The sequence below is a fragment of the Oratosquilla oratoria genome, chromosome 3 (genome assembly GCF_046742065.1).
Source record: "Oratosquilla oratoria isolate Oo_2021 chromosome 3, ASM4674206v1, whole genome shotgun sequence".
NCBI classification, from domain to species: domain Eukaryota; kingdom Metazoa; phylum Arthropoda; class Malacostraca; order Stomatopoda; family Squillidae; genus Oratosquilla; species Oratosquilla oratoria.
Genome location: NC_134779.1, coordinates 86,385,224 through 86,410,267, shown reverse-complemented (window position 1 = coordinate 86,410,267; position 25,044 = coordinate 86,385,224). Strand labels below are relative to the sequence as shown.

General features: G+C 39.2%; 1 protein-coding gene across 4 annotated transcripts in view; it reads left to right on the top strand.

Annotated features, from left to right (window-relative positions):
• The window catches only part of LOC143024172 (uncharacterized), a 103,667-nt gene extending 82,057 nt beyond the window's left edge, over positions 1 to 21,610 (top strand). For 3 of the 4 annotated variants that reach the window (XM_076182991.1, XM_076182989.1, XM_076182990.1), the window contains exon 2: positions 18,950 to 21,610. In XM_076182991.1, the coding sequence (XP_076039106.1) occupies positions 18,952 to 20,205 (1,254 nt within the window). In that variant the 5' untranslated portion in view covers positions 18,950 to 18,951 and the 3' untranslated portion in view covers positions 20,206 to 21,610. Of the gene's footprint in view, positions 1 to 14,996; positions 15,019 to 18,949 lie in introns of those variants that run through there. The other variant, XM_076182992.1, reaches the window with a different exon arrangement.
• The last annotated feature ends 3,434 nt before the right edge of the window (positions 21,611 to 25,044 follow it).

The following is a 25,044-nucleotide window of genomic DNA, read 5'->3' as shown; positions in this document are numbered from 1 at the left end:
GCAAAAGAATGTGCTAACTTGTTCGAGTTTAGAAGATTCTTGAAGAGTCACCTTGGCTGTGGTAATTTGAATAACTCCCAGGTATCACGATTTGGAAGAAATTCCTTCTTAATTCATGTAAAATCTTATGAACAAGCTGCCATGGTGCTTAACTTGAAACAGAAATCGGACATTAAGGAAGTTAAACCCCACTACACCTTTAGTTATGCCAAAGGGGTAATTTTTAATAGAGATCTGTATGACTTTGATGAAGAAGAGATTTTAGAAATGTGCCCAACTAATGTTTGGAAGGTTGCTAAAATCCCTCGTTTTTCTATGATTATCCTAAATTTTTGTGGTGAAGATCTACCTCATTATGTAGAGATGGAAAAAGAGATTGTTTATGTGAAGCAGTTTAAGCCCCGTCCCCTTCAGTGCTTTAACTGCTATGGTTTTGGCCATCCTTCCCGCAGATGTGCAAGGGACAAAGTGTGTTTGATATGTACTCAGCCTGAACATGGGGATTGTTCCCACCCAACAGTTTGTATAAATTGTAAAGAAGAGCATGATGCCAGAGATAAGAACTGTGTAATTTATAAGAAGGAACAGGAAATACTACTAAAAGCTCATGCAGAACATATAAGTGTAGGACATGCTAAAAGACTGTATCTTTTGGAATTACTTAATAAGTAATTCCAAAAGATACAGTGATGTTGTTAAAACAAATAGTAAAGTGGATCAGCCAACAGTAGAAGGCAATAGAAATAAAAATGCCAATATGAATTCTTCTGTTAACACTGAACCCAAGCCTCAGTGTAAAAGTGTTACTATGAAACCTAATGGTCTTTCTTCTTCTCAAGTAGGAATTTCTAGTACTTCTGAAGCCTCCTGTGCGGAGGTTTCCTCACCCCTTGTTGAAGGGGTGTCCCCTACCCCATCTGGAGGGGCACCTAAGGTTTCTATTGTAGAAAGCAAATAAGATTCTGGGACTGATTGCGCAATCTTTTGATTTCAAAAGTCCATCACTCATTAACAAGCTATATAAATCGTTAGTTCGTCCACATTTGGAATATGCTGTTTCCGCATGGTCACTGAATCTCATTAAAGACATTGACAGACTGGAAAAAGTACAACGGTGAGCCACAAAACTGATTCCAAATATCAAAAATAAATCATACGAAAATCGACTAAAACACATGAGTCTGTTTTCCCTTAAAAAAGCGTAGACTCAGAGGTGACTTGATACAGGTCTTTAAGATTTTAAAGGGAATTGACAACATCAAAAGTGACCAAATTTTCACATTGAATGAGAATCCGACAAGAAACAATGGTCTCAAACTGTCCGGAAATAGATTCAATTTGGAAGTAGGTAGAAACAACTTTGCCAACCGTGTAGTTAATGAATGGAATAAACTTCCTGCACAGGTAGTGCAATGTAGTTCAGTTCGAAGCTTTAAGAATCATTTAGATAAGTACCTAAGTAAGATGCTGTAATGATTATAATTTATCTTATATTATTTGTTTTTGTTTTGTTATCATTTGTCTGTCTGATTTTCATTTATTATTAGTTATATGTCAATTTATTATTATTTACTATTTACCGGTTTGTTTATTTAACTATACCTATGCATTTATTCATGTATTTTATTTGTTATTTACATTATTATAGTTTTTATTTATTATTTTATTATGATTTTTTTTTCGCATCCGACCTAGATATGGATCAAAAGGTCTCCTGTCGGCATGCTCTGCCTTTGTAATCCTTTGTAATCCTTTGAAACCTCACAGGCTTCTTCTAATGAAGCCTCCTCTCAGGCAATCTCTCTTCCAGACTTGGGGACTCCCCAGTAGAGGGATTGCTGACTAGTGTGCCTCACTCGGTAGAGGTGCACAGAAGCAATGGGGATCAACCAAATGCTGAACCCAAGCCTCAGTGTGAAAGAGTCACTACTAGACCTAATCGTTCTTCTCCACAAGTTGGAAATTGTAGTACTCAACCCTCCTCTGCGGAGGTTCTCCCATCCCCAGTTGAGGGAATGCCTCCTGCCCCATCTAGAGGGGCACCTAAAGTTCTCATTGCTGGGACCCCACAGGGTTCCTCTAATAAAGCCTCCTCTCAATCAGTCAAACTTCCAAACTCAGGGGGCTCCCCAATAAAGGGATCACGGACTGATGTGCCTCACTTAGTTGAGGCACACAGAAGCGAAGCTATGGAGTCTGAAGCTGTGCACAGTAATAGACTCCACAGTCCACCCTCATCTCCATCCTCTTCCCCAAATCGTGATAAGCAATCTAAGAAAGAAACTAATAACCCGGACTCTACATCGTCGGTCTGACCATTGTCAGAGAGGAGGATGCCACCCGTGAAAGCAAAGAAATTAGAAAAGAACCCACCTTGTAAACCCTCTCTCTCCCAGACTTCTCTTACCAGACCAGTAGACCCCAAAAAGAAAAAGAAAACAGTTTTATGTCCATAATTCAATGGAATATTCAAGGTTTTAATTCTCATCGAGAGCAGGTTGGGATTCTCTTTAAAGAACATGGTGTGTCTGTTTTTTGTCTGCAAGAAACTATACTTGGCAATTTATCCCCTAATGTTGGACTTAATTATAAATTTTACAGATCTCCTCCTATGATTGGGGGCCGTGCCCATGGAGGTACTGGTATCATTGTTAAGAAATGTGTAAACCACAGAAGTGTCCAGCTACATTCGGTGTTGCAGGCTGGGCTTGTGCAGTACAAATCTTTACCATTAAATGGATCACTTTATGGTCTTTATATTTGGAACCTGAACTGGAAGATCGACTCGTAGACATATATAAGCACCCCTGTCAGTTTGAGTTAAATGACCTACAATCTTTGGTTGACCAGCTCCCTGAGCCTTTTATTCTAATGGGTGACTTTAACGCCAAACATCCTCAATGGGGTGAATCAAGGTGTGATCCCTGGGGCAATATAATTGAAGAATTTATTGATAATAACGATGTCATTTTGATGAATGACTGTTCCAAAACTAGGTTTGATGTCTTTCACAACTCAAGTTCTGCTGTAGACATAACTATTTGTTCATCATCCTTAAGATTAGACTACAGTTGGTCAATAGATGAAGAATTACATGGTAGCGACCACTGGCCTATCCATATCAAATATTTAAAGAACACTCCCACCTGTTGCTTACCTAAATGGAAGACAGGAGAGGCTAATTGGGAATTATTTAGGAGATCCACAGAGATTAATTATAAGACTAGTGATTTTGGTAGTAACTGTGATGCATATGACTAGTTGGTAGACATGATACTCTTTGGTGCTTTCTCTTCCATTCCTAGGACAGCTGGTAAACCTCAACGCCCAGTAGTCCCCTGGTGGAGCGATGAATGTGCTTTAAGCAGAAAGATTACAAGAACTTGCTACAAGAGATATCGGAGATACCCTTGTTTAGTCAACAAGATAACGTACAGAAGAGCTCGAGCAAAGCAGAAGAAAATCTTCAAGGAAGCAAGGAGGGAATCCTTCATTAAATATATTAGCGAATTGAAATATGACTCTTCCCCTACCTTAGTATGGAATAGGATTTGAAAACTACAAGGAAAGTTTACTCCATCTCCTTTACCCATTCTGAAGATAAATGACTCTTTTATATCAGATACAAGAAAAGTAGCAGAGGCTTTTGGAAGACATTATGCTGATATTTCAAGCCCACTACATTATTCAGATAATTTCAGAAGAATTAGAGCTAAGACCACGATTATTCCTCCTACCAATATGAACTCTGAGGCATATAATCTTCTCTTCACCTTGGAAGAAATGGATCATGCTTTATCTCTATCCTCCCCAACCTCTCCTGGAGAGGATGACATTCTTTATTCCATGGTTGGTCACTTATCCATATCGTCGAAGAAATTCCTTTTAAATGTGCTGAACAAATTTTGGTCTTCTGGATCTTCTCCTAAATCTTGGAAGACTTCAATCATCATGGGAATCTTAAAGGCAAGAAAAGAATCTCATGACCCACAAAGTTACAGACCTATTGCTCTCACTAGCTGCATTTGTAAGATCTATGAAAGAAAATGGAGAGGTGAGCCAGCTGTTGTTTGCGCACGACACTGCGCTTGTGGCAGGGTCAGAGGAGGGATTGAGGAAGCTGGTGGCAGAGTTTGGGAGAGTATGTGATAGAAGAAAGCTAAAGATAAATGTGGGTAAAAGTAAGGTGATGAGATGTACAAGGGGTGAAAGTGGCAGTAGACTGGAAGTGAACATTAAGGGAGAGCGACTGGAGGAAGTGGATAGTTTTAGATACTTGGGTGCAAGTGTAGCAGGAAAAGGTGGAGTGAAGGTGGAGGTAGAATGTAGATTGAGAGAAGAGAGTAAATGCCTTGGTGGTTTAAAGAGTGTAATGAGGAATAGACATTTGGGAATGGATGCGAAGAGGAGACTGTATGAAGGAGTGATTGTGCCAACAGCACTGTATGGGGCAGAAACGTGGAACATAAGAGAAGAAGAGAGAAGGAGTTTGAATGTGTTTGAGATGAGGTGTCTGAGAAGTATGGTGGGGGTTACTAGGCTAGATAGAGTGAGAAATGAGGAGGTGAGGAGGAGAACAGGGGTGAAAAAGGATTTGGGAGATAGGGTTGATGAAAGAACATTAGGATGGTTTGGACACATGGAAAGAATGAGTGAAGAAAGACTAGTAAAAGAGGTATGGAAGGCAGATGTGGAGGGAGTGAACATGAGGGGACGTCCTAGGATGAGGTGGATGGATGGGGTGAAGGGGGCTTTGGGGAAGAGGGGAATGTCTGTTGAGGAAGGAAGGGAGAGGACGGAAGACAGAGGTGAGTGGAGAATGGTTGTATATGGATGATGTTGTGACTGCATGAGGAGGAATGGGCGGGGAAGTGGGGGGTGGGGTAGTATGTGTGAGTAAATTTTGACGCAGCCCGAAGGGATTTCTCCCCGTCCTCGCCTTATATGCAAAGGGGGACGGAGAGGGGGGGTCGCCGATTAAATGAAGCGGCCTCGCTGTAGATGTACTGTGTCTTGCGACACTGCTTCTGACCCAGGGCGGTGGGCAGGGTGCAGGGATGACCCGTCATCCAGGAGGTGCTCAGATGAGAGGAAGGGTGGGAGGGGTGTGGAGTGTATTTAGAGATGAAATGGGTGGGAGTGTTTTTATGCCTTTCCCTTTTTGGCTACCTCCCTTGGAAGGGGGAAAAAGCCTTGGTATATGTATGTATGAAAGAATGGTTAATATGTGTTTAGTTTGGTTTTTGGAATATAAAAATCTGCTATCTAACAGACAGTTTGGATTTAGAAGAAATAAGTGCACTCTGGACCCTTACTTTTTATCACTCGTGAGATTGAGAATGCCTTCGCAATTGAGAACTCTAGCATTGGTGTGTTTTTTTACTTGAAAAATGCCTACGATACTACCTGGCGAGGAGGCATTCTGAAGCAAGTTGCAGAGTGGGGTATCGGGGGTAATAGGTTCATTTGTTTAAAGGACTTCTTGTCTGACCGTTATCTAAAAGTCCGAGTGGGCTCTTCTTTCTCTTGTGCATATCTTCAAGAGGAAGGGATTCCCCAAGGAAGTGTTCTGAGTCCTACACTCTTCAGCATAGCCATTAATAGTTTATTAGAACAAGTTCCCACAGGAGTTCATGGATTGGCTTATGCTGATTACTTCGCTATTGTGTGCAGCAAATTGACAACATTAGAAATGGGCCAAAAGATTCAAGAGGTTATTAACTTAGCAACAGCATGGGCTAATAGCAGGGGCTTCAGATTCTCTGCTGAAAAAACCAAAGCCATAAGTTTTTCAAGACTAAGATGCAAGGAAGAAATACCAACACTATTCTTAGAGGGTGTCATATTACCGTATGAAGATGAAGTAAAATACTTGGGTCTGGTATTGGATAAAAGGTTGACATTCACAAATCACATAAACGAGGTTGTATACACTGTTAAACAGCGACTTAATATACTAAAGGTAGTGTCTCGTTTCAACTGGGGAGCAGATCGTGTAACTTTGATAAGGCTTTACCAAACATTGTGCCTTAGCAAAATGGATTACGGATGTCAAATTTATGGGTCAGCATGTAAAAGTTCACTGAAGAAGCTTGATATAGCCCACAATATGGCTTTACGGATCTGTCCGGGAGCCTATAGAACATCTCCAGTGGATAGCTTGTATGTGGATGCAGGAATTCCTCCCCTGTATATTCGCAGGGAGGAATTAAGCCTTAGATATATATCTCGGGTCTTGACATCCAAACAGAATCCAAACTTCAAATTTGTAAAGCAGCCGGTAGACAGAGCTCCAAGGAAAAGTACTCTGCCAAAACCTTTAGAAGTGAGATGTGAAGTTGGGACAGAGAAGGTAGGACTTGTTCCTAATACAATTGCTGAGATCACGCCTCCCACATTCCCTCCTTTGAACCGATGCCCCACTGAAATATGTCCTCTTAAAAAGAAGAAAAATAGAACTGCTGTAGAGCTAAAAAGTGAATTTTTAGAACATTTATCAGTACATGCTGATGCAATTTTTATTTATACAGGTGGATCAAAATCCCAAGATGGTGTTGGTTGTGCTGTAGTATCTAATAGCACAGTTTTAAAGAGAAAGTTGCCTTATTTTAGCTCTGTTTTTACTGCTGAACTGCAGGCAGTCAGCAACGCCCTCAAATTTGTTTTTAATTCTGTTCCATGCAACAAGAACGTTGTTAATTTTACAGACTCCATGAGCATTTTAACCTCTATAAATACATTTTTGCCTCTTCACTTTTTATTCCAAGAAATACAGGACTGGTTAATTCTAATCAACAACAGAAAGAAAATAAAAGTAAACTTTTGCTGGGTGCCGTCCCATGTGGGTATCTCTGGAAATGAACAGGCTGATGCTGCAGCCAAAGCCCCCACTAGGCTCAACCATGTAACAGACCGAAAAGTCTCACATACGGACTTAAAAGGAGTGATTCATTGTTACACAATGGGGAAGTGGCAAGAAGAATGGACAAGGCTGGACGGCAATTATAAACTAAAAGAGATTCACCCCTTGGTGAACCCTTGGAAGTGTCCTCCTTTGGACAGAAGGTCAAGTATTGTCTTGACAAGATTAAGAATTGGCCATTCCTACATCACTCATAGATTTTTGATGGCAAGTGGAGCAGAAAGGCTGGCCCCCCAATGTCCCACTTGCCAAGTAGTTTTAACAATTAAACACATTTTAGTTCAGTGCCCTGCATTCTCTAATAAGCGCAGGGCAATTTTTTTTAACAGATTTATCTTTTAAAGAAATTTTAGGGGAGGAAGCTCGTGTGAAGAATGTTTTAAAGTTTTTAAAAGACATAAATTTATTTTATGAAATTTAAAATTGTGTATATGAATACTTGTGAGTGTATGTTGTTGATGTGTGTTCATGAATGTTTATTGTTTTAACCGTTTTACTTGAATTTTTATGTAAAAGATAAATATGCGCTGAATGGCCTACCGGCTCCGGCACTTGGCCTTCGAGCCAAAAATTCCATAAATCAATCAATCAATCAATCAACAGAAATTATTGATAGAGAGAATCTGATAAAATGGGATGATAGAAATACAATAGGGCACGTAAAGAAAATCAAGAAAGACAGCTATAGAAGAGATCTGAAAAAGAACAGCTTTCCTCACAGAGTAATAGACAGTTGGAACAAGTTAGATGAGAAAGTGGTGTGTGCAAAAACAATACATGAATTTAAAAATAGTTTAGATAAAATGAGATATGAAGATGGGAGACCACGAGCATAGCTCCCCTTCCCGTAAAATACAACTAGGTACAACTAGGTAAATACACACACATGTCATCTGAGAGGAAGGAAGGCCAGCGATTGAGCTCCGATTTAGCGCTTTGTCAATTGGATCAGGAAAAACTCCTTGTTGTTTTTCGGGATGTAAGGGCTGTGTATTTGAATGACTGGTAAGGTATCAAATCCAGTTTTTGGAAAATATAGTTTTAGCATGAAATGGAGGAAAGTAAAGAAGACAAAAGAATTAATGAACTAACGAAGAGAGGATTAGATTCACCACTAGAGGTAATACCAAAGAGAATATGTATAAGTGTCACTCTGAAGATGACTCAAAGGTGGGAAAGCAATGTTTATCGGGCTTTCAGAGGGAAAGGGGAGCAATAGCAAAAGTTATGGATACAGAAAAAGAAACTAGGGTGAACAGTGTACTAAGGAATTGAGACATCAATGACTTGGTGGAAGAATTGATTTAAAAATAGACTATAGAGCTTTGCATATAGAGATGACAAACTTATGTAGAACTAATGATGAAATAATCAGTTGAATGATCTAAAAAGTGAACTAAGTATGATTAAAAGAGAAAATGAAAGGAAAATGAGGATAGAAACAAAAATGAAGAATTGAAGAAAGAGGTCAAAGAACAAATACAAGCAGTGACCGAAAAAGTGGGAGAATCAATCAAAGAAACAGATCTCATTGAAATAAAAAATCAGTGGAAACAGGAACATGAAAATAAAAAAATCTCTTTCAAAGAAATAGTACAACAGCATGTAGAAGAGAATGCAAAGGAAACAATGATTAAGGTAATCAAGAAAAGGAAAACTGGGTGAGAGACAGTGGATAAAAAGAAATGCTTTGTGGTTATGTTGCCAAAGAACATAATGTACACAAATACCAAAGAGAAAAAGAGAAAGAAATTGTGAAGGAAATACTGAAAGCGGTTCAGGACAAGGGTCAAGAGTTGGAGAAATTGATGATGTGTATAGAATGGGTACATACAGTACTCTAAAAAAACTATAGGCCAATGAAAATCAAACTAAGGACTCAAATGATAGCTGAAGAGGTACTATCAAAAGCAGCAAAATTAGCTAACAGTGAAAATTACAAAAATGTGTGGATGAAAAAGGAAATGAATGATGAAGAAATAGAGAAAAATAAGGCACTAAGAAATTAAGCTAATGAAAAAAATGAGAAAAGAATGGAGATTGAAAAAATATATATATATTTTTTGGAGAGTACTAGATTTGAGGCTAAGAAAATGGTACACCAGAAAAAAGGAAACATAAACCAGAAAAAAAATTAAATGAATATTTGTTGATAGAGAAACCAGACATAATGGGAATTGTGTAGACAAAATTTAAAGGTCCTCTACCATCAAGTATGGTGGGACAAGGTCTATACAACCATTGGTTGAAAAATAGAATGGATAAACAGGGGGGAAGAGTCATGTTATTGACTAGAAAGGGCTTAAATGTGATAACAATAACAGAAGGTAAAGATAATGTGGAAATGATCATGATGAAAGTTGAAAATAGTATTATGCAAAGCAGAAAATTTATAGTAGTATATGTGCCCCCAAAAACAAAGGCTTGGTCTGGTAGCATTCAAAAGTACTGGAAGACACAAAGAATGAATTATCTGAGCTACTGATAGATGGAGGAAACATGGTAATTATGGGTGACTAGGAAATAAATTGGGAAGAAATGACAATAAAAGGTGGAGAGGAACTCTGGGGCAACATTCTACTGGATTTGATAATTGATTATACATTGACTCAATGGGTCAAGGAAAATACCAGATATACAAACAATGAAGAACCATCGAGACTAGACTTGATATATATATCACTTCTGAGCCTGAAATCATGGACAAAATGAATTACAAGCCATTAATTGGGAAGAGTGACCACATAATAATAGTTTGAACGTAAAGGACAAAATGATGTGAGAAGAAATGAGAAACACAGAGAAGGAAGATTACCGGTAATGTACAACAAAATGGACTTTGCAAAACTTAGAAAAAAAATCAAAATACTAACTGGGAAATTTTTTCAAATGAAGAAACAAAGATGGAAGAGAAATGGAAGATATTTAAAGAAAAATACATGGAGGGAACAGATAAATATATACCTAAGAAGAAACAAAAAAGGGCTTACATAAAGTGCTCCTATAACAAAAAGTGTAGTGATGCTAAAGATAGAAGAGACAAAGCCTGGAAAAGATAGAAAAAAGAAAAGAAAAAAAAAAAAATTAACAAATGGCAAACATACATCAAACTGAAAAATGAATATGTAGATATATGTAGGGAGGAAAAAAGAAACTATGAAAAAGATATAATAGACAAATGCAAAGACCAACCTAAACTATTTTTCAGATATGTAAATGATAAACTAAAAACAAACATGAAATAGTGAAACTGTGTGAAGGAAATTAAAAGTATATAGAAGATGTAGAAATGGCTGAAGTAATGACTAGGCATTTTAGGTCTGTATTTACAATTGAAAGATCACAAATTTGGGATGAAGGACAGAGAGAAAGATCCCCTGAAATGAAAGAAATAACAGTGACACAAAAAGAAATAAGGGACCTAATAATGAACCTTGAAGTCAGAAAGTCATACGGGCCTGATAGAATTGCAAACTGGATATTGAAAGAATGTATGGACGAACTAACAGACAAAATACACAAGATAATTGACTTTTCACTCAGAGAAGGAAAAGTACCACAAGATTGGAAAAATGCAAATATTCTACCAATATACAAAGGAGACAAAGAAAATCCAACAAACTACAGTCCAATTCCTTACAAGTGCAATAGCAAAAATATGTGAAAAAATTATTAAGAATAAATGGATTAAACTCTTGGAAGAGAAAAAAATACTAAATCCTAAACAATTTGGTTTTAGAAGTGGAAGATCATGTACTACAAACTTAATATGCTTTTACTCAAGATTAATAGAAATAACACAAGAAAAAGACGGATGGGCAGATTGTGCTTTCTTGGACTTGCAAAAGGCTTTTGACAAAGTACCACACAAAAAGCTACTAAGAAAGTTTGAAACAATAGGTGGAATACAAGGAAAATTATTGGAATGGATGAAAGATTTCTAGAACGGAAGAAAAATGAGGGTGGTACTGAGAGACAAGACCTCAAATTGGGAAGATATGATAGCGGAGTCCTCAAGGCTCTGTATTGGCTCTGATAATGTTTACTATTTATATAAATGATATGGATGAAGGTGTGGAATGTTATATGAACTTCTTTGCAGACAATGCAAAACTATTAAAGACGAGTAAGTACAGAGGTAGACTGCAAATCTTTTCAAGAAGACCTGGACAAAGTCTGGAAATGGAGTCAAAAGAGTGAAATGAACTTCAACATTAAGAAATGTAATATAATGGAATTTGGAAAAAGCAAAAATAGAATATCAGGTCAATATAAAATTGGTACAAAGGAAGTTGAAAAAATAAACTCGGAAAGGGACCTAGGAGTAACTATCTCAAATGACATGACACCAGACAAACATGTCAACAAATTAGTCATAGAAAATGTTAACTTAAGATACATGGATGAAGAAATGGTAAAGAAAATATTAGTTACACTGATTAGACCAAAATTGGAATATACAGCATCACTACACCTAGTACAAAAAAAAAAAAAAAAAAAAAAAAAAAAAAAATAATAAAAATCAAAGAGTAATGACAAAGATGGCACCAACACTGCAATTTGACATACAAACAAAGATTGGACAAACTAAATTTACCAACCCTGGAACAAACAAGAGAAAGAGTTGATTTGATAACCATTTACAGAATTTTGAAAGGGATGGAAGTTCTTGATAAGGATGACCTACTAAAATGAGACAGAAGAAATACAAGAGGACATGAGAAGAAACTTAAAGACAGTTAAAGAAGAGATCTGAAAAAGAATAGTTTTCCACACAGAGTGATAGATATCTGGAACAAATTGAATGAAGCCCCCCCCGAGGCCCAGTACTTTGATGTAGTGGGGGGCTTCCGTGTAGTAAGGACGGGCTGGGCTGTGCCAGCCAGGTGCAACCATACTGGAGAGGTCAGCCCCGAGCTACCAGACGAAAACTGAGCCAAAAGTCTTTTTGTTGACAACCCTAGCTTGGCATTGATTATGGACTGGAATACTCATAGGATTTGTTGCCCTCATCCTATGACAGTTGTTTTAGGATGAGGTTTTTGGGGGTAGTGAATAGATAGGGGGTCCCTCACCCTTTTCCTATGTGAATTCCCCTATCCCTATCCTTCATATTTGCTACCCTACTCTCCTTTTTCACCATCTTTCTCTAATACTTGTTAAGGAAGGTTCTGGTATCTTGGTGCCTTCCAAGCTACATGTCTGAACCCAGTCAAGTGGGGATGTATACCGCAAGGTCACTACTCCCTGCGAGGGCCGAAAGCCCACCGACTGGGGAATGCATGTTTGTGAGGTAGGTACTAGGCTGCTGACTTCCTTTCTCCCTATCCAGTACACATGCAGAGTGACTACGCCGGACCCATCCTAAATGGGACAAAACAAAAGAGGACAAACCCCGGGTTGACAAAGTCTCTAACTCACCTCCGAGGCCCTGCATGTGTAAATAGTTGTTTCTGGAACTTCCCGACTCTGCAGAGACTTTTCTTTTATTGCGCGTGGCAACGGGCAACTGCAGTATCTTCCTTCTATGCACTTTTTTTCTTTCTTAATATATGGTGTGGCCTTACAAATATACACGATGATGGTGGCTGTTGAAACAGAATGTTCTAAACCTCCACCACTACCTGATCCTCCTCCTAAACCCCCCAATCCCTCTCCTAATATTGCCAATCCTAATGTTGACAATATTGACTCAACAGAAATATAAACCCTCAGTGACGACTCCGGCTTGAAAAAGGACTTCGGTAAAATCAATCAATCAAATACTGCCCCTAATAGTCATAGAATCTTACATTTACAATATGTCTCTCTTGATAAGAGTTATACAGACTTATATGAAAAGTTCCGTAAATTTGGACAAATTAAAGAGATCAGAGTTAAACTAACTGACAACCTTAAAGCTTGGCTAGTGTGGATCTCATTTCTTTCTAATCAGGATGCAGCTGCTGCCTGCTTGGATTATAATAATTGTAATGAGAATGAATCTTCAGCCCAACTTGTTGGTAGAGTGCCACCTAACTTGGATATCTTTTATCCAGAAAAGCCGGTAGAGGAAAGGAAGGAAAGTGTGCAGAGACCTCCCAACCCAGCTAAGTGGCTCATTATCACTCTTGCAAAAGAACGTGCTAACTTGTTCGAGTTTAGAAGATTCTTGAAGAGTCACCTTGGCTGTGGTAATTTGAATAACTCCCAGGTATCACGATTTGGAAGAAATTCCTTCTTAATTCATGTAAAATCTTATGAACAAGCTGCCATGGTGCTTAACTTGAAACAGAAATCGGACATTAAGGAAGTTAAACCCCACTACACCTTTAGTTATGCCAAAGGGGTAATTTTTAATAGAGATCTGTATGACTTTGATGAAGAAGAGATTTTAGAAATGTGCCCAACTAATGTTTGGAAGGTTGCTAAAATCCCTCGTTTTTCTATGATTATCCTAAATTTTTGTGGTGAAGATCTACCTCATTATGTAGAGATAGAAAAAGAGATTGTTTATGTGAAGCAGTTTAAGCCCCGTCCCCTTCAGTGCTTTAACTGCTATGGTTTTGGCCATCCTTCCTGCAGATGTGCAAGGGACAAAATGTGTTTGATATGTGCTCAGCCTGAACATGGGGATTGTTCCCACCCAACAGTTTGTATAAATTGTAAAGAAGAGCATGATGCCAGAAATAAGAACTGTAATTTATAAGAAGGAACAGGAAATACTACTAAAAGCTCATGCAGAACATATAAGTGTAGGACATGCTAAAAGACTATTAAGTAATTCCAAAAGATACAATGATGTTGTTAAAACAAATAGTAAAGTGGATCAGCCAACAGTAGAAGCCAACAGAAATATAAATGCCAATATGAATTCTTCTGTTAACACTGAACCCAAGCCTCAGTGTAAAAGTGTTACTATGAAACCTAATGGTCTTTATTCTTCTCAAGTAGAAATTTCTAGTACTCCTGAAGCCTCCTGTGCGAAGGTTTACTCACCCCTTGTTGAAGGGGTGTCCCCTACCCCATCTGGAGGGGCACCTAAGGTTTCTATTGTAGAAACCTCACAGGCTTCTTGTAATGAAGCCTCCTCTCAGGCAATCTCTCTTCCAGACTTGGGGGACTCCCCAGTAGAGGGATTGCTGACTAGTGTGCCTCACTCGGTAGAGGTACACAGAAGCAATGAGGACCAAAGAAATGCTGAACCCAAGCCTCAGCGTGAAAGAGTCACTACTAGACCTAATCGTTCTTCTCCACAAGTTGGAAATTGTAGTACTCCTCAACCCTCCTCTGCGGAGGTTCTCCCATCCCCAGTTGAGGGAATGCCTCCTGCCCCATCTAGAGGGGCACCTAAAGTTCTCATTGCTGGGACCCCACAGGGTTCCTCTAATAAAGCCTCCTCTCAATCAATCAAACTTCAAAACTCAGGGGGCTCCCCAATAAAGGGATCATGGACTGATGTGCCTCACTCAGTTGAGGCACACAGAAGCGAAGCTATGGAGTCTGAAGCTGTGCGCAGTAAAAGACTCCACAGTCCAATCTCGTCTCCATCCTCTTCCCCAAATCGTGATAAACAATCTAAAAAGAAACTAATAACCCGGACTCTACATCGTCGGTCGGACCATTGTCAGAGAGGAGGATGCCACCCGCGAAAGCAAAGAAATTAGAAAAGAACCCACCTTGTAAACCCTCTCTCTCCCAGACTTCTCTCACCAGACCAGTAGACCCAAAAAAGAAAAAGAAAACAGTATAATGTCCATAATTCAATGGAATATTCAAGGTTTTAATTCTCATCGAGAGCAAGTTGGGATTCTCTTTAAAGAACATGATGTGTCTGTTTTTTGTCTGCAAGAAACTATGCTTGGCAATTTATCCCCTAATGTTGGGCTTAATTATAAATTTTACAGATCTCCTATGATTGGGGGCCATGCCCATGGAGGTACTGGTATCATTGTTAAGAAATGTGTAAACCACAGAAGTGTCCACCTACATTCGGTGTTGCAGGCTTGTGCAGTACAAATCTTTACCACTAAATGGATCACTTTATGTTCTTTATATTTGGAGCCTGAACTGGAAGATCGACTCGTAGACATATATAAGCACCCCCGTCAGTTTGAGTTAAATGACCTACAATCTTTGGTTGACCAGCTCCCTGAGCCTTTTATTCTAATGAGTGACTTTAATGCCAAACATCCTCTATGGGGTGCATCAAGGTGTGACCCATGGGGCAATATAATTGAAGAATTTATTGATAGTAACGATGTCATTTTGATGAATGACTGTTCCAAAACTAGGTTTGATATCTTTCACAACTCAAGTTCTGCTATAGACCTAACTATTTGTTCATCATCCGTAAGATTAGACTACAGTTGGTCAATAGATGAAGAATTACATGGTAGCGACCACTGGCCTATCCATATCAAATATTTAAAGAACACTCCCTCCTGTTGCTTACCTAAATGGAAGACAGGAGAGGCTAATTGGGAATTATTTAGGAGATCCACAGAGATTAATTATAAGACTAGTGATTTTGGTAGTAACTGTGATGCATATGACTAGTTGGTAGACATGATACTCTCTGGTGCTTTCTCTTCTATTCCTAGGACAGCTGGTAAACCTCAACGCCCAGTAGTCCCCTGGTGGAGCGATGAATGTGCTTTAAGCAGAAAGATTACAAGAACTTGCTATAAGAGATATCGGAGATACCCTTGTTTAGTCAATAAGATAACGTACAGAAGAGCTCGAGCAAAGCAGAAGAAAATCTTCAAGGAAGCAAGGAGGGAATCCTTCATTAAATATATTAGCGAATTGAAATATGACTCTTCCCCTACCTTAGTATGGAATAGGATTCGAAAACTACAAGGAAAGTTTACTCCATCACCTTTACCCATTCTGAAGATAAATGACTCGTATACAGTATATCAGATACAAGAGAAGTAGCAGAGGCTTTTGGAAGACATTATGCTGATATTTCAAGCCCACTACATTATTCAGATAACTTCAGAAGAATTAGAGCCAAGACCACGATTATTCCTCCTACCAATATGAACTCTGAGGCATATAATCTTCTCTTCACCTTGGATGAAATGGATCATGCTTTATCTCTATCCTCCCCAACCTCTCCTGGAGATGATGACATTCTTTATTCCATGGTTGGTCACTTATCCATATTGTCAAAGAAATTCCTTTTAAATGTGCTGAACAAATTTTGGTCTTCTGGATCTTCTCCTAAATCTTGGAAGACTTCAATCATCATAGGAATCTTAAACACAGGAAAAGACTCTCATGACCCACAAAGTTACAGACCTATTGCTCTCACAAGCTGCATTTGTAAGATCTATGAAAGAATGGTTGATATGTGTTTAGTTTGGTTTTTGGAATCTAAAAATCTGCTATCTAACAGACAGTTTGGATTTAGAAGAAATAAGTGCACTCTGGACCCCTTACTTTTTATCACTCGTGAGATTGAGAATGCCTTCGCAATTGAGAACTCTAGCATTGGTGTGTTTTTTTACTTGAAAAATGCCTACGATACTACCTGGTGGGGAGGCATTCTGAAGCAAGTTGCAGAGTGGGGTATTGGGGGTAATATGTTCAATTGTTTAAAGGACTTCTTATCTGACCGTTATCTAAAAGTCCGAGTGGGCTCTTCTTTCTCTTGTGCATATCTTCAAGAGGAAGGGATTCCCCAAGGAAGTGTTCTGAGTCCTACACTCTTCAGCATAGCCATTAATAGTTTATTAGAACAAGTTCCCATAGGAGTTCATGGTTTGGCTTATGCTGATGACTTCACTATTGTGTGCAGCAAATCGACAACATTAGAAACGGGCCAAAAGATTCAAGAGGTTATTAACTTAGCAACAGCATGGGCTAATTGCAGGGGCTTCAGATTCTCTGCTGAAAAAACCAAAGCCATAAGTTTTTCAAGACTAAGATGCAAGGAAGAAATACCAACACTATTCCTAGAGGGTGTCATATTACCGTATGAAGATGAAGTAAAATACTTGGGTCTGGTATTGGATAAAAGGTTGACATTCACAAATCACATAAACGAGGTTGTATACACTGTTAAACAGCGACTTAATATACTAAAGGTAGTGTCTCGTTTCAACTGGGGAGTAGATCGTGTAACTTTAATAAGGCTTTACCAAACATTGTGCCTTAGTAAAATGGATTACGGATGTCAAATTTATGGATCGGCATGTAAACGTTCACTGAAGAAGCTTGATATAGTCCACAATATGGCTTTACGGATCTGTTCGGGAGCCTATAGAACATCTCCAGTGGATAGCTTGTATGTGGATGCAGGAATTCCTCCCCTGTATATTCGCAGGGAGGAATTAAGCCTTAGATATATATCTCGGGTCTTGACATCCAAACAGAGTCCAAACTTCAAATTTGTAAAGCAGCCGGTAGACAGAGCTCCAAGGAAAAGTACTCTGCCGAAACCTTTAGAAGTGAGATGTGAAGTTGGGACAGAGAAGGTAGGACTTGTTCCTAACACAATTGCTGAGATCACGCCTCCCAAATTCCCTCCTTGGAACCGATGCCCCACTGAAATATGTCCTCTTAAAAAGAAGAAAAATAGAACTGCTGTAGAGCTAAAAAGTGAATTTTTAGAACATTTATCAGTACATGCTGATGCAATTTTTATTTATACAGATGGATCAAAATCCCAAGATGGTGTTGGTTGTGCTGTTGTAACTGATAGCACAGTTTTAAAGAGAAAGTTGCCTGATTTTAGCTCTGTTTTTACTGCTGAACTGCAGGCAGTCAGCAACGCCCTGAAGTTTGTTTTTAATTCTGTTCCGTGTGGTAGGAACGTTGTTATTTTTACGGATTCCATGAGCGTTCTATCCTCTGTAAATAATTTGTTGCCTCATCATTTTTTAGTCCAAGAAATGCAGGAATGGCTGATTCTCATAAACAACAGAAAGAAGATAAAAGTAAACTTTTGCTGGGTACCGTCCCATGTGGGTGTGTCTGGAAATGAGCAGGCCGATGCTGCAGTCAAAGCCGACACTAGGCTCAACCAAATAACAGACTGAAAAGTCCCACATACTGACTTCAAAGGAGTAATTCATTGTTACACAATGGGGAAGTGGCAGGAAGAATGGACAAGGCTGGACGGCAGTTCTAAACTAAAAGAGATTCACCCCTTGGTGAACCCATGGAAGTGTCCTCCTTTGGACAGAAGATCAAGCATTGTCTTGACAAGATTGAGAATTGGCCATTCCTACATCACTCATAGATTTTTGATGGCAAGTGGAGCAGAGAGGCTGGCCCCCCAATGTCCCACTTGCCAAGTAGTTTTAACAATTAAACACATTTTAGTTCAGTGCCCTGCATTCTCTAATAAGCGCAGGGCAAATTTTTTTTAACAGATTTATCTTATAAAGAAATTTTAGGGGAGGAAGCTCGTATGAAAATGTTTTAAAGTTTTTAAAAGACAAATTTATTTTATGAAATTTAAAATTGTGTAAATGAATGCTTGTGAGTGTATGTTGTTGATGTTTTTTCGTGAATGTTTAATGTTTTAACTGTTTTACTTGAATTTTATTTTTATTCTATTTTATTTATTTATTTATTATTATTATTTTTTTTAATCTAAAAGATAAATATGCGCTGAATGGCCTACGGCTCCGGCGCTTGGCCTTCGAGCCAAAAATTCCATAAATCAATCAAATTGAATGAAGAAACAGTGAGTGCTAAAACTATACATGACTTTAAAAAAAAACTGGATGCTGAAAGATACAATAGCAGGTAACTACGTGCTTAGCTCTCTTCCTACAAAATATAACTAGGTAAATAAATTAAAACTCCTCCTCTCTTCCTCTCTTATGTTCCATGTTTCTGCCCTGTACAGTGCTGTTGGGACAATCACATGAAATTGATATAATCCCAACCTTTGAAAAAAAAATACACTTTAAGACAAATTTGATAGAAACAATACTTGTGATGATGAACAGGAAATGGATTTGTGATGTATTGCATCACATAGTGTCAATTATTAATTAATTCTTTTAATTAAAATTCTTGTTATTGCAGTCATGGCTGTGTATGGAGCGGTGAATGAACGTTGTCGCTTTTGTGGGATGGAGCTTCCAGTGGACTCAGTGTCTGTTATGTCACACCTCAACTCCCATCGCCTTCAGTACAACCTGGAGTTCTCTTCCCTCAGTCCCTGTGCCTTTGAGCCTCAGTTGGATATTCGTGTTGGAGAGACTCCCCTCAATGATGAAGACCTTGAAGTATCATCCCACATGGATGCAAGCTTCCATTATGCATACTCACCACAAACTGAGCCGTCCAACCTTACCATAACAGGGGCAAGGTGTTCTCCACTTAATCTCACTGGTCGACCCAACAAACATCCTTCACCTCTTGCCTCCCCTCCACCCCAACCCCCTCCACCTCCTCCCTCTGCTATTCCACAAGCACCATCTGTCATACCCCACTCTCCAATGGTTCTCAACCATGCCCCACATACCTTCCCTTTGGGATCTCTCATGCCTCCACACCATCATCACAACCATCTCCACCACCCACATGCTCATCCCCATCAGCAGCAACAACTTCAGCAGCAGCATCAACATCATCCAATGTCTCCACCACAGATCATTACTCCAGTGAGTGGGATGCCCAACATGATACCCCAACAGGAACTCATTGGAAGCTCAAAGAGAAAGAGAAAGCCAGAAAGATTCTATAGTAGACCCATATATGGTAAGTGTATTGAAGAAGATGAGGCAATGAAGGGAGGGCACCATGCCCTAAATATGGCCATCCCTACTCTAGACATGAGCCATAACCCAAATTTAATGGCATCGTGTCAGTCTGTAAATAAACTATATCGATGTTCCATATGTGATTCTGAATTTAATTTTAAGGAAGAACTTTTAAAGCATAGTGAAAGTCATGAAGCTGCTAAACCTTATAAGTGTGATATATGTGGTGCAGGCTTGTCCCATGTGAGTGCACTTAGGAGACATAAACTGACACACAGTGGTTATAAACCACATCGATGTGAGCAGTGTGGTCGAAGCTTCTACCAAAAATGTGACCTTCAGAGACACTCTGCAACTCATGGCAAAACAAAAAGGTTTGAGTGTAACATTTGCAAGAAGAAATATTCTTCATTGCACTTCCTGGAGAACCATAAGTGTAAACCTCCAGAAGATCCAAAGCCTTTTAAGTGCAATTTGTGTGGGGAAGGTTGTTCTAATAACATGGCTTGGAGCTATCACATGTGGAAACACACAAAGAACCCAATCTTTGTGCCATGTCAGGAAACATGTCCATAGGTTGCTGGTGAAAAGGGATTAATAGTGACATATACAACAGTTGATTTTATGTTACTTGAAGAACAAATTGGAAAGTTTGACCATTACAGCATATGTATGTAACAACTAACACCACAGTCAGATGAAGGAAAGAGTTGAGTAAGTGAAACTATTTCGATTGCTAACTGCAATCTTCTTCAGTAGTACAAAGTGGAAGGAGGATACCCTATATAGTAACCTCTTACAAAGGGAAGGGAACTGGGAAAAGAATAAATGTTACTACCACAACCCAGTTCCCTTCCCTTTGTAAAAGGTTGCTATATAAGATAGTATCCTCCTTCCACTTTGTACTATTGAAGAGGATTGCAGTTAGCAATTGTTGAAATATAGACCATATTTGACGGCATATAAGATGCACCCCCATTTCAGCAGGTCGGATTCAAGAAAAAATATTTTTAGTGTATTTAAGCATGCATTGTTGAAAAGTCTAGCTGTACATTACACAGACAGAAACATAGCTGTATAAAAGGTGAGGGCATTGCTGTGTTTTTGTTATGATTATGAAGTCGTTGTACCAAGATGTCTAATCTATATGCACTCCAACTACATGAACTGGCAACGATCAGTATTGCCAGATACTGTACTTTGTAATAGATTGTTGTACAATAAGGCTTCAAAATGTTGTACAATCATTAGAAAATCAACAATTCATTGAAAATGTCATACATATGGACTAAAAAGTTGTACAAATTTGCTAATTAAATCAAAATGTTGTAGGTCGTACAGCACTGGGTCATACATCTGGCAGCGCTGGCAATGATCATACTGTAGTTTTATTCCTCGCCAACAGATGGCATTACTGGTAAGTCAAAGTGCTGATCAGCTGATGTTTATAAACGCAAGTCACAGCATTTCAGATTAGATTGCTTTCATTTTTACGAATTCATTTTAAAGCACCAGTAATAATACAATAATACCAGCAATAAAATAAAGATGCATGGTGTTTAGGGTAGGTAAAAGTACTGAATGTAAGCTGGGTTATTGAGCATCAGAGAGAAGATTAGCCTAGGCCCATGGGAGGTCTCAAACTTTACCTACGATGTATAAGACACAGGTCGATTTTTTGAGCCAAAAACTTGGAAAAAAAGTGCGTCCTATATGCTGTCAAATATGGTAGTTTCGTTTACTCAAATCTTTCTTTTGTCTGACTGGTGTTAGTTGTGATTTACAAATGTGTTACTACATTTCTCACCAGTGATATATATGTAAGTTGCACTGTACATGTCATGCATAACATGTATTGATCACTGTTGTGATGGTTTTAATTAGGGTGTGAATGCAAAGTTGGGCCAATGTTTAATGAGCTTTAAAAAGACAGTGAAATCTGTTAATAATTCATTTAATGTCATTAAATGTGTGCTGCTTATCTGTACCTTAATTTTTGTCTCCTTTTCTCATTACTGGTTTTGATATTAATCCCGTGCATGGCCTAAAGTAGTTAGTTGACTGGGCAACAAAATTGCCACCCAGTAGATCCAGATTCTCAGTACTTTGCATCAAGTGTTAATAATATAAAACAATAAATGATAAAGATATATACCAAAGGCTTTTTCCCCCTTACAAGGGAGGTAGCCAAAAAACAAAGACATAAAAACTACTCCCACCCATTCTATCCCCACATACTCCACTCCCATCCACCCTCTTCCCTCCCTCTTATGTTGGCTTCTCCTGGATGATGGGTCATTCCTGCATCTTGCCCACTGCCCTGGGTCAAAAGCAGTGTTGCAAGACACAGCACATCCACAGCAAGGCCACTTCATTAAATTGGCAACTTCCCCTCTCTATCCCCTCATGCAGAAATGGAGAAAATGGGGAGAAATGCCTTCAGGCTGTCAATTTATTTTTCACACATGCTCCCTCACCCCCATCCCTCACCCACTCCTTATGCATCACAGCATCATCCATACACAACCATTCTCCCTTCTGTCCTCTCCCATCCTTCCTCAACAGACATTCCCCTCTTTCCCAATGCCTTTTTTACCCCATCCATCCATCTCATCCTTGGTCTCCTCCTCGTGTTCATTCCTTCCACCTCTGCCCTCCACACCTCTTTTACAAGCCTTTCTTCACTCATTCTTTAATATAAGAAAAATAAAATTAAATACTCGTATCACAAGATGTCTAGAATGTAACAGTTTGTGTTGTTGAGATTAACCTTACCATTTTTAGCATGATAACTAATTAACTTTGCCATGTCACACAGCAATAAGTACTTATTTTAGGTGCTGAGAAAACATGACAAATGAGGGGACAGAGAAGGGATTCGCTGATTAAATGTACTGTGTCTTGCTGTATTGCAATTGACCCAGGGCAGTTGGCAGATGCAGGGATGACCCATCATCCATGAATAGCTGAGATGGGAGGGGTGAAATGGGTGGAAATAGTTACCTGCCTCTGACTCAGCTACTTCCTTTAAAAAGGGAAAAAAGCTCTTGGTATATAGATAGACAATAAGGATTCAGAGGGGTTAGCATGGAACAATGATTGTCTTTCAGTTTGTTGATGGAGCAGTGAGCGATATGATTATGGATGTGCTTCTGGAGGTTGGTGTCTGGTGGTTGTGGAGGAATTGAAGAGAGTATGTGTGTATGATATAGTTATTTAGGTATTGTTTTCATGTTTCTTGGGATGTGTGGGTGCTCTGCTACATTATGTAGTTGGTGTGCACTGTTTGTGGAGGCTGTGGCAAGTGTTTGTCTGTACTTTTCATGTCAAGGTGATCCTTGGCTTTGAGGAGCTTCATTTCATGGTGTAGATGGTCTGTAGGTGTTGTATTTATGCAACCTGTAATTGTCTGTAGGGCTTTATTTTATATGATCTGAAGGGTGTTGTGGTGTGTCTTAGTGAGATTAGGGGCCTATGTGGGATGATGAAGTGAGGAAAGTAGTAGAGGAGAAGAGGTGAGCATGGATGGGTCACAAAGCATGGATGGGTCACAAAGTAGGACTTGGGAAGCATATGAGAGGTACAAGGAAAAGAGGAGAAACAAAATGTAAGATAAAGGAGGCAAAGAATTGATTAGCTGTAAAAAGGGGTAGGAGTATGAGAGAAAACTTTGAAAAGAATAAAGAGATCTTTTGGTAGGAAGTTAAGAAAGGGGGCTCAGTCAGACAGAGAGGAAAAGGCAAAAAGTGCAGATGGACAGATATTAATAGAAGTGAAGGCAGTACAGGGAAGGTGGACAGAGTATTCTAGAGAGCTGTTGAATGTGAAGGAGGTAAGGGATTGATTGTGGCAGTGGGAGGCTCTAAGAAAACGACAGTGATGGGAGAAGAAAATGGAAGAGATATTGGAGGATGAGGTACAAGGAGCTTTGAAAATTATGAGAGCAGGTAAGGCACCTGGGTTGGATGGAATTCATTTAGAGTGTCTGAAAAAAGGAGGTGCATTTATAGTGGATTGGCTAGTGAGGTTTTTTTAATGTTTGTCTAAAGGATGTGAGAATGCTGGATGACAGGAGGAGTGCCTGTATAGTTCTATTTACAAAGGAAATGGGGACAAGTGTATTTGTAGTAGTTTTAGATGAATCAGTTTGGTGAGTGTAGTTGGAAAGGCTTATGGGAGGGTTTTGAGAGGAACGTGGAGTAATTGGTGAGGAGCAGTATTGGTTTAGGAAAGGTAAAGGATACATGGATCAGATTTTTGTGGTAAGGCAGATTTGTGAGTGCTTTTGGCAAAATATAAGGATAGTTTTTGGGTTTTTGTAGATTTGGAGAAGGTTTATGACAGGGTAGACAGGAAAGCACTCTGTATTACAAATATATTGGATCAGGGGAAAGCTGTTAAGGGCAGTCAAAAATTGCTATAAGAGTAGTAGAGCCTGTGTTAAGATTGGAAAGGGCAAGTGGTGTGAGGTAAAGGTGGGGCTACATCAGGGCTGTGTCATGTTGCCATGGCTGTTCAATGTGCACATAGATAGGGTGGTATGGGAGGTAAATGTGAGGGTAATGGGCAGGGGACTGGAGATAGAGATAGTGGAGAGAAGTGGGAGAGCCAGTTATTGTTTGTAGACAACACTGTGCTTGTGGCAGGGTCTGGGGAGGGATTAAGGCAGCTAGTGACAGAGTTTGGGAAGGTTTGTGATGAGAAAGTTAAAGGTAAATGTGGAGAAAAGTAAGGTGATGAGATGTACAAGGGGAGAGGATGCCAGTGAGTTGGAAGTCTTAAAAGGAAGAGGCTGGAGGAAGTGGATAGTTTTAAGTATTTGGGGTTGCATGTGGCAAGGAACAGAGTTAGGGTAGAGGTTGAGCTATAGATTGGGAGAAGCAAGTAAATGTCTTGGGCAATTGAAAAGTATCATGATAAATAGGGATCTGAGGATGGATACAAAGAGAAGATTGTACCTACAACACTGTATGGGGTGGAGATTCAGAACCAGAAAGAAGTTTAAATGTGATTGAGATAGTGTCTGAGAAGTATGGTAGAGGGCAAGGTTGTATAGAGTGAGAAATGAGGTGAGGAGAGTAGGGTTGGAAAGAGCTGGAAGATAGGGCTGATGAAAGATTATTGGGAATGTTTTGACATATGGAAAGAATGAGTGAAAAAAAAATGTAAAAGAGGTTTGGAAAGCAGAGGTGGATAGAGTGAACTGGAGGGGATGACTGAGGATGAGATGGATTGATGGGGTGAAAGGTGCTTTGAGCAAGAGGGGAGTATTTGTTGATCAAGGAAGGCAGAGGATAGGTGTGAGTGGAGTATGGTTGTGTAAGGATGATATTTTGATGCAACCCAAAGGGATTTCTCCCTTTCTGCTTTATTTTATGCATGAGGGGAAGAGAAGGGAAGGTCACTGAAGTGAAG